The sequence below is a fragment of the Gouania willdenowi genome, chromosome 1, assembly GCF_900634775.1.
Source record: "Gouania willdenowi chromosome 1, fGouWil2.1, whole genome shotgun sequence".
Taxonomy (NCBI): domain Eukaryota; kingdom Metazoa; phylum Chordata; class Actinopteri; order Blenniiformes; family Gobiesocidae; genus Gouania; species Gouania willdenowi.
In genome coordinates, this window is record NC_041044.1 from 11698959 (window position 1) to 11709659 (window position 10701).

General features: G+C 39.3%; 1 protein-coding gene across 4 annotated transcripts in view; it reads left to right on the plus strand.

Moving 5' to 3' along the window:
- LOC114470393 (ADP-ribosylation factor-binding protein GGA3-like) overlaps positions 1–1831 on the plus strand; it is a 28563-nt gene extending 26732 nt beyond the window's left edge. For all 4 annotated transcript variants that reach the window (XM_028458581.1, XM_028458588.1, XM_028458595.1 and 1 more), the window contains 2 exons: positions 435–545; positions 640–1831. In XM_028458581.1, coding sequence (XP_028314382.1) covers positions 435–545; positions 640–750 — 222 coding nt within the window. In that variant the 3' untranslated portion in view covers positions 751–1831. The remainder of the gene's footprint in view (positions 1–434; positions 546–639) is intronic.
- The last annotated feature ends 8870 nt before the right edge of the window (positions 1832–10701 follow it).

The following is a 10701-nucleotide window of genomic DNA, read 5'->3' on the forward strand; positions in this document are numbered from 1 at the left end:
CTATCTGGGTCACAGTTGTATGGTTCCCTTACAGTATGTTGGCCTTCCTCTGTCTCTCCCTCCCCTCAGTTTCTCCCTGATCAGCTCTTTTCCTCTGACCTCTGCTCTCATGGCTAATCTCTCATCCAAAGGTGCACTGCTGCCACCTACATGGCACCAGTTGGTCACTACATCATAGTACAAGGCTGATATTCATGAGAGAGCTCCACAGTGTCTCCTCGTAACCCCCGTTGAAAAACACAAATGACGTATATAAACGTCATTGGCAGCGAGTGTTTGGATTTGAAATTACATATATTTACATCAATGGCAGTGAGTGTGTTAAGTAACAGTAGTACTGTTGAAGTTAATTCCATTACAAATATCTCTATTGCCCTCTACTGGTATCAGACTGATTAATTCACATATGCTTGAAAATGTTCCTCTTCTTTCAGAGCATGTTGGTAAAACTTCAGCCAGCCTCAGGATCCCAGCTCCCTGCGTACAACCCTCTCCTGGCCCCACCTTCCATCTCACAGGTGCTGCTGCTGGCTAATCCTCAGAGGGTGAGTTAGAAGTCTATCCACACAACTTCACACCAAATATGTACTGTAGATCCTCACTGATTTGCTGATATTATTGTTTTTTTATTTGATTCAGCGTGAAGTTCGTCTTCGCTACAAACTCACATTGACACATGGAGATCAACTCTTGTGTGAGAGCAAACAGATTGACAGCTTCCCAGACTGGACCTCTCTGATTGGTTCCTGAGCCTCTAAAATCTTACTCCGTGCAGGGTTTACACTGTCATGAAATTCCTTGAAGAGTTATGGAATTTGAAAAACTGATTTTCCAGTCTTGAAAAGTAATGGAAAAATGTTACTGTTTTGGAGAAATTTTGTAAATATAGCATGTTTTATTTTAATGTTTAAAATACATTGACCCCAAAGATGTTAAGCGTTATCTCAAATTGAAAGTGCTGCATACCGACAGCATCATTGAACGGGAATCACAAGATCTCACAAATAGTTTGCATGCTGCTGAGACAAGCCTGGGAGCATCAGTATCAAGCTTTTAGAAATACCTGAAAAATGTGCATTAAATGCAACATGGCTGCAAATAAGTCATTTGAGCCTTAAATATGTTTTGGTACAATACCAAGCATTAACGTGTAATTGAAGGTGTATTTAAAGTTTGTACTTGTTGCAGTTGGACTAGTGATCATGTTATCCTGTGACCTAAAATGATTAGCTTCATCTGAAATGTGATTAATAAGTTGTTTCAAAATTTTAACTAAATATAGACCTTGTGCCATGGAAGATTCCAATACATTTTGGAGGATCTGGATCAATATAACGATTCTGGATCATTTTCAAAAACGAAAAAAATAAAATCTCAGTTCATAAGTGATCGATCTTTATAAAAATTGACTCAATTATGTTGGGTTGGTTCTTCAATTACCACACTGAGTTTCATCTGGATCAGATCTGAATTGCCTTTTTCATCGCGAAATAAACATTTAAAATAGAGATGCCAAACATTTGGGCCTACTGTCTCGTCATTAATTGGGATCCAAACTTCTTCCAAGCCTTTAAAGTGTGAATGATCATGGACCATGATTAGGAGCACTGATCCACATAACTGCCAATATCAAATATTTGGCACTTGGTGGAGGTTTGCACTCTGAGTGCTCTTGTTTAGTTTTTAGTTTAGTTTTTTATGATACAATTGTTGAAAAAAATCAAAGGTAGTTTCAATGGGTTGCGTAGGGGTATTGTTTGAGTATTTTAAACTCTGTAATATTAATGTATTTATGATGAAGTTTGTGTTTAATAAACGTGCTTGATATGTGTGTTTCTCCCTGTAAATAGTTTGAAGTATCTCAATAGAAAAACATTTCTGCCTCTTTCATAAGATGAAGTGCCTCAGGCTTCAATCTTTTTACTTTTACATTTCTTTTTTAATGTTTATTGATAAGCAATGTCCCTTTTTAAATACATACATTTCAAACTTTTTAATATTACCTTGTATTTTGCTACATACATTACTGAACACATGTCGGTATATGCCCTTGCATGAATGTTGTTGTTTTTTTGTTTAACGCAGTGGTTCCCAACCTTTTTCGGGTCGTAACCCCATTATCATACATTTCTGGTAACTCCAGGGACTTTTTTCTTCTAGAATTAGTTTTTGATCATGTTTGTCATACTGTGTTACAAATGCAGAGTAGCCAGGATTAGTGCGCCAAGTTACAACATGTGCCATCTCAAATATTTCTATATTCCATTTTTTAATCTACTAGATTTATATTTGAGAAAGTTTAAATTGTTAGATTATTTTTGTTTGTTTGTGTGATGTGATGTGTTAATTTGAAAAAAAGATATAATTATAATCGGTACAGTTTTTAGGCATTACAGGTGACCCCACATGAGATCACGACCCCAAAGGTTTGCAAAACAGTGGGTTATAGTGACTATGAGGGGTTTGTGTGTGTAGTTAAGGGGTGGGGCCAGTGGTTAAGGGTCGTAGTAGGTCTCATGAAAGATATGATACATGTTTGGTTTAAAAAAAAAAAAAAAAATGTTTTTTGCCATTTTAGCAGCCATCTGTGCATGAGCACACATGCATGAACCAGAAAGCGGAGCACAAATGTATTAGTTGCTAAAGCAATCTTTTCATTTCATGGTTGTATACAGCACTACTACAGTATTGTTAAAACATGAATCCTCGAATATTCAAACTCTATTTAGACCTATTTAGAGTGTTTTATTTGATGACGATTTATTTTACATCCAATCTTAAAAATGAGCTGTTTCAGTAAAAGCACAGTGACCCAAGCAAAGACGGACAGAGACTAAACATTCATTAAATAATACCGATAAACAATAGAATTAACGGCAACATGAAGCGCACTATATGAAATAATACTAAAGTCATAGGTAAGACAAAGTCTTTTAAAAGAAATAATTCTAGACATGTAGTCTCTCACTGATGGATTAAGTATGTGAACTCAAAGACTATTTAAATGTTCACAGAAAAATATGTTAAATTTGTTATGAATCTCATCAAAGACTGACATTACACAGCTTCTCAAATCATGTTTGATTGCACCCTGGCCAATACTGTCATTAATGCAACATTACTCTTTGGCACTCACCATTAATTAAGGCCTGGCTTGGATTATTGGCATTGTCCATTAATTCATAGCACAGTTGGACAGAGGCTTGGAAGTGAAATACCTTTTATTATGATCCTGGCTGTAAGTGTTGGAATACTATATTTTTTAGGTTAAATGGCATCCACAAAGCTACATCTGTTAAAAAAAACTGTTTGCAAACTAGATATCATATTTGTGAGACAATGAATAACCAAATCATGTTAAAAAAAGGGAATCTCACATATCAGACAATTCATAAAAATGAACAATTAAAACAAAGAGTGTGAGTTTTTTTTAGTTTTTTTTTTGCCTTTATTCAAATGTGACTCAAGTGCGAACACAGCAGTCAAAGGCTTTTTGCTGCAAAAATAACCAACAATTTGTGGCCAACAAAGTAATTCACTTCTAATTACTACATTACTCCGCATTGTTTACACTAAGATTCCTAACCCTGCTCATTAAGACTGCTTTCAGGGCATGAATCTCCTCCATCATAGTATTGTTTTCCTTTTCCAGTATAGCAACACGATCTGTCAAGTTTTTGAAGAACACTTTCTGATTTTTTCGATACATATGGGAAGCTTCCTTGTTTTTCTGTAAGCGACGTTTCTTTTTCTCCAATTCATCCTCTGTTGAGTTGTGGCACTTCTCTTTTCGTTTCCGTTTACGGAGATGCTGCATCATGTCAGCCTGCCCAGCTTCAGGTGGAGTGTCCACTGGTTGGGAGGTCACAGGCGGAGCGGCCACAGGTGGGGCGGCCACTGGTTGGGTGGTCACAGGTGGAGCGGCCACAGGTGGGGCGGTCACAGGCAGAGCAGCTACAGGTGGGGCGGCCACTGGCTGGGCGGCCACTGGTTGGGCGGCCACAGGTGGAGCGGCCACAGGTGGGGCGGTCACAGGCAGAGCAGCTACAGGTGGGGCGGCCACTGGCTGGGCGGCCACTGGCTGGGCGGCCACAGGTGGAGCGGCCACAGGTGGGGCGGTCACAGGCAGAGCAGCTACAGGTGGGGCGGCCACTGGCTGGGCGGCCACTGGTTGGGCGGCCACAGAGCCTGGATACACAATTCTTGGGGTTCCATTATCTAGTGAAGCTTGAGCTTCTGGTGCCAGGATTACAGGTCGGTCAGGACGTCGGAACAATTGAAGCACTGACGGTTGCTGACCTACTTCCTGTGGTGCCGTTGGCTGTGCATTCACCAGTTGGTGTTGCTGGCTGTAATAGACTAAACCATCATTGGTTCTTGGTAGATGAGCAGGGGCCTCCCTGTTAAAAGCATTCAGTTGCTCATGGGTCTGTACTCGTCGATACTGAACGTAATGATTTTGTGAAGGGCATTGTGAGTCTTGCATTGTTGAATTCATCATTCCCTCATTGACCACCCTACTAGCCTTGTGATAATTTTCATGATCCTGCATCTTGGCTTCTGTTCTACAACAATGAAAGTCAAAAGAAGTGGCTGCAGTGTTCTTTAAGTCCTTTCATGTGCTCTCAGCCAATCAGATTCAAGTACAGTTTCTGTGCTCAGCAGCCAATCAGGAGCCAGCTAACAACTGCAGCAATTTCACTTACATTTTCTAAAAAAAAAAAAAAAAACCGTTTTTTTATTAGCAGGGTCCCCACAGTCATGTGTTACTGGAGCAGTTGCTTTAAATAAGTAATGTGGGTCTTAAATATGTCATTGCATGGGTTGGTACAATATCACGCATTTACTCGCTGTATTTCCACCAGAAAATGTGTGATTTTGAAGTGTTTTGCTGATTGGCCGTTAAAGGTTTCACTAACTATGTTTTAAGATCACATCTGGCATTTTAATGGTTAATATGCCGTAGATAGGGGTCGACACCCGTCCCTTAAAATACGGAATCGACCGCAGTATTTTGGTGCGTCTCGTACTGAGACAAAACGGAACGCTGTTTGTTCCGTATGTGCATATATGACCAGAACACTAGACAGATCGTCACACACAAACTAAAACGCAGGAGGGGTTCTCCTTGGATCTACCCCCACAGTCTGTGACTGCGGTTAAACCAGCCTCCACTCGGAAATCCTCGGTCATTCTAGCCACCAGCCAATTTGCGGTGCCTGTTTATTGACGACAGTACGGTAATGCAGTCTGAGGGCGGACTTCAAAATAAAAGCACCGTCCTATGAACACAACAAGTCTGATGTGCTGCTACTTGGTTGAGAAGAAAACCTACAATCACATCGGCCCATTGTGGAAATGTTTGGACATGGCTGAGTTACTTATAAATTTACCATCTAAGGAGTAAAATAATTGATTATTGAATAATTGATTATTTTACCATCCTAATTCTGATCACATTGAAGCCTTAGAAGATGGAGGCCATGACATTTTATCTGTGTGAATAAAAAGTCCAACATAAAAATGAACACAATGGCTAAGATAATTCTAGCAAGTTCTGATCTGTAGTTTCAAAATAAAAGCTCACCAAAGTTTCAAAAAATGAGACTTATTACATATGACTTTGAATTCATTTTTAAAGAAAACGCCCTGTTATTACGGTCTCATTCCACTTCAGGGTTGGATATTATTGGATATTGTCTTGTGACCCTATAAGTTTCAAAACATTCTGATCTGTAGTTTGAAAATAAAAGCTCACCAAAGTTTCAAATATGAGACTTATTACATATGACTTTGAATTCATTTTTAAAGAAAACGCCCTGTTATTACAGTCTCATTCCACTTCAGGGTTGTAGTACAAAACCTCATGGTGCACCCCTATAAGTTTCAAAACATTCTGATGTGTAGTTTCAAAATAAAAGCTCACCAAAGTTTCAAATATGAGACTTATTACATATGATTTTGAATTCATTTTTAAAGAAAACACCCTGTTATTACAGTCTCGTTACAGTTTAAATGTAAAAAAAAAAAGTGAATGTAACCATGTCAGAAATAAACTGAATAAATAAATAAAATAAAAAATAATAAAAAATAATTTTTAAAGAAAACGCCCTGTTATTACAGTCTCATTCCACTTCAGGGATGTAGTACACAACCTCATGGTGTGACCCTTTAAGTTTCAAAACATTCTGATGTGTAGTTTCAAAATTAAAGGTTACCAAAGTTTCTTTTTTTTTTCTTTTTACTTTTCTGCACATGCTCTCAAAGATCAACACTACAAGAACTGCAATCTTTTTAAGACAGCAATGCATGTTTAGTAATTGCAATTAAATAAATTAATTTCTTTTATTGCATAACTGTGACCGTCATCAGCTCTCCCTGAGGAAGGGTAAGAAACTTTTCATTATATGGAGGATATAAAAGGAGAGGGCAGTGTTACACCTAGGTGAGGGGGATGGAAACAGGTAGGAGAGACTCAAGGCTGGAAAGGGTGGGGAAGAGTTGATTATTTTAAAGTGAGAGTCAGATGTGAAGTTGTAGTTGTGTATATTGTGCTTATTGTGTTGTGTAATCAAGCCATTCTGGTGACCAGTGTGAAGCTTTGGTATAATGGCGGTGGCTGTGGACAGAGGGAAGGAGTGAGTGGTAATATCTAAACAGCTTTTTGGGATCAGCGTGTCTAAAGTTAAGCCCAGACTGAGCTGGGCGATATATTGAATATACTCGATATATCGCAGCTTGTAGTCTGTGCGGTGTTGAAAATGACCATACCGTTAAACTCGCGGACTTTTTTTTTTTTTTTTTTTTTTTTTTTTTGAAATGTCATCTTAATGACAACATGCACAAAAGGGCACTATTTGTTTTAAAATATTGTGGTGGCATTATGTACAAAAAGTGCACTTTAATTTTGTGTTTTGAAATGCCATGTGAGTTGCATCCTGCACTAATGTCTTGTTTTGAAATGTCTCTGTGACAATTTTGCACAGAACGTGCACTTTCTGTTGACAATTTTATGTTTGAGCCACTCACTGTTTAATAAATACAGTTATGTCAACTTTGACTTAGTTGTGATATCCCCTTTTTTGCATGAAAATTGGCATATATTAATGCAGTATGATCAAGAATGTTTTAATGTAGACATATAGAATCATCATACTGGTGTGATTTTGTGCATCAAAGTGTTAATTCAAGGGTAATGCAAAATATCGAGATATATATCGTGTATCGTGACATGGCCTAAAAATATCGCGGTATTTATAAAAGGCCATATCGCCCAGCCCTAAGCCCAGTACAAGTTTTATCCCACATCCCAAGGCGTGCCAGTGCATCCTAGACCAATGTATGTGCAAAAACCGCAACTGTAAATCCAGGCGCCGCCTCGGGCCTGAAGATGCAGCCAGGATAGCAGAAAGAGCGAGGGCCAAGGAGCCCCAGGCTACCTTCCCATGGCCAAGCAGCCCCCCAGACGCCCCGAGATCCCCAGCCAAGGCCTCCCGCAAACAACCACCCTCCACACTCCCGCACCCAACCCCCCAAGAAGAAAGCCCAGAGAGCCCCCTGCCCAAGACCCCAGCTGGGGAGCCAAGGCCCACGCCCAGCAGATGGTCAGAGCCACGCCAAACCAACAGTTGGCGGGTGCCCGCTGGTGGGCCCAGAGCCAGCAGGAACTGGACCCCAGGCTATAAGGACCCGGAATAGAAGCAGCACCAGCAGCAGCCCGCCCAAGGACGACGACCACATCCCCAGCCACCTAGGGCACCAAGGGGACCACAATGTGAATTGAGGAGCTGAGAAAGAGTTCTGTGCTGTGTCTAATATTGAATATTGTCTTGGTTAGTTTTTTTAATGATGGGATGTTATTGATTTTGTCCTGGATGCGAGTGAGAAGATTCTTATTTTTATTTTTCATTTTTTTTGTCTGCACATGCTGTCAAAGGTCAACACTACAAGAAGTTTTTTTGTTTTTTTTTTTTGTTATTGCAATTAAATAAAATGCATTATTTTATTGCATAATTGTGACCATCACCAGCCCTCCCTAAGGAAGGGTAAGAGACACTTTATTAACGGGAGAATATAAAAAGAGAGGACAGTGTTACACCCAGGTGAGGGGGTGGGGGGGAGGTGGAGGGGGAAGAGAGCAGGGAGGAGCGATTCAAGGTAGAGAAATGGAAGGGTGGGGTGTAAAGTGAGAGTGAGATGTGAAGTTGTAGGCGTGAGGCTTAACTATAATGGTGGTGGCTGTGGGCAGAGGGAAGGAGTGAATGGCAATACCTGAAACCGGTATTTGGGATCAACGTGTCTAAAGTTAAGCCCACTACAAGTTTTATCCCACTGTCCAAGGCATGCTCGTGCAACGTAGACCAATGTATGTCCAAGAAACTGCCACTGTAAACCCAAGCGCTGCCCCGGACTCGAGGACGCAGCCAGAATAGCAGAAAGAGCTGGGGCCAGGGAGCCCCCGCAACCCCCCCCGGCCGAGCAGCCCCCCAGACGCTCCCAAGCCACCAAGCCGTGAGGCAGCCACCGCCCCCCACATACACACCCGAGAAAGCACCTAGATTCATTTAAGTTTGGTGATATATTTAAGCCTAAATATTTAATTGTATTTGTGGGGGAGGGGTATTGTCGATTTTGGCCTACTGGGTTCCATGAATTTTTTGTTAAAGGGAGGATTGATGATTTTGACCAGTTAATGGAATAGTCTGATAGTTTAGAGAAGCTTTTTTTTAGTTTAAATAATTCTTCTAATAAGGATCGGGGTTTTTACAAGTAGAGTAATATATCATCCGCATAAAGATTTATTTTGTGTTCTGAGATGGATGAGTGGATTCCTTTAATAACAGAGTTTTGACGTACAGCTGCTGCGAGAGGTTCAACGAATATTGCAAAAAGCAAGGGTGAGAGTGGGCAGCCTTGTCTGGTTCCTCTCTGTAGTGTGAAGCTTTGGGATGTTATTTTGTTTGTGGTTACTGAGGCCTTAGGTTTAGAGTATAGGGTGGAGATCCATTGTATGAATGAATCTCCAAAGCCAAATTTGCCAAGGACAGCAAGGAGGAATGACCAGTTGACTCTATTGAATGCTTTTTCTGCGTCTAGTGACAAGATTATTGTTTTCTTTTTAGAGTTCTGTGCCATGTTGATCAAATTAAACAGTCTTCTCACATTGTCTGTGGAGTGTCTATCTTTAATAAATCCTGTCTGGTCTTGGTATATAATTGACTGTACTACTTTCTCTAACCTGGAAGTGAGTGTTTTGAAAATATTTTTTAGGTCTGTGTTAATAAGTGAGATGGGACGGTAGCTTGAGGGTAACATGGGGTTTTTGTCTGGTTTAAGTAATAATTTAATGTTTGCTGTATTCATGTGACCTCCTACATAACCTTTATTTTTAATCTCTGTTACTACTCTGAAAAAGAGCGGAGCCAGCATTGACCAGAAGTGTTTTAGGAATTCAGCAGGGAACCCATCTGGACCTGGTGCTTTGCCTGTTGACATGCTATCCAAAGCATTTTGTAGTTATTGTAAGGTAAATGGTGAGTCTAAGGTGGTTTTCTGATCTATGGTGAGCTGTGGTAGGTTTAAGTTATTGAGGAAGGTTTTAATATCTTCAGGGTCAGTTCCTGATCGCAATTGTTGCAGAATAAAATCAATTTTTTTTAGATAAGATGATATCCAAATTAATTTTTGTATTTTGGAGTTTTTTGAATAAAAGTTCAGGTGGGTTAGCTGCGTATTCTTCTGTAAGTTTCTTAATTTTTTTCTTCAATCGTTTTTTCTGCTATCTGTTCCTGTTTTTTCTTATAAGAAGCGTTTGATATAATCTTCTCTCTGATGACAGCCTTGCCGGTTTCCCAAAGTCAGGACGGTGACATTTCCAGAGAATCGTTTGTTAATAGAAAGTCCTCCCATTCTTTTCTTATCATTTTTCCAAATTCACTGTCATTAAGTAATGACGTATTAAAGCGCCACAGAGAGGATCATTCCTGCTTAGAGTCACACTTCAGGGTGAGGGATATTGACGCAGTGTGGTGTGGCCCTGAAAATATTTGAAGTTTAAAGTGTTGATACAAGTGAGGATTCACTCGTGACAACTGTTCATTAAAAAGTTGGAAAAGACATGTAGGGTTATTTTTTTTTTTTATCATCAGAGGATTCTGATTCATGGGTCAAAGAAGTGGAAGATGCAAGAAACATTAAAGTTTGAGGAGTATTACCATGAAAAGTAAGGAAATAAAAACAATCTGATACATCTACGCCATATTTAGATTAATGTCGATGACCTCTGCTCCACTGCAACCCTTGCTGAAAGTACTAGTTATTAAGTTAATACAATGCTGAGAAAATAAAACGTGAGTCATTTCTTAATATCTTTTTAAATATTAAAAAAGAGAGAAATATGTTGGCATATGACAATAAAATGTGTTAAACTGTGTAATTTAATAATATTTTTGTATTGTATTATTGTATAATTTTTACTTTTAAGAAATGAACTTATCCTGAACTATAAAATAACTCCAGGACAGGTTATAGTGATATAATAGTGACAGCTTTTTTCAATGTAAGTTTAGGAACTTTATTTCTTTTATTTTGAAAGTACAAAATCTGGAAAAATCTTAAAATGCAGGCACTAACTATAATTCATTACTTTCCTTGAGACCCAGTAACAAGTAGTTTCCTAAATGAAATTAAAAGAAATATATT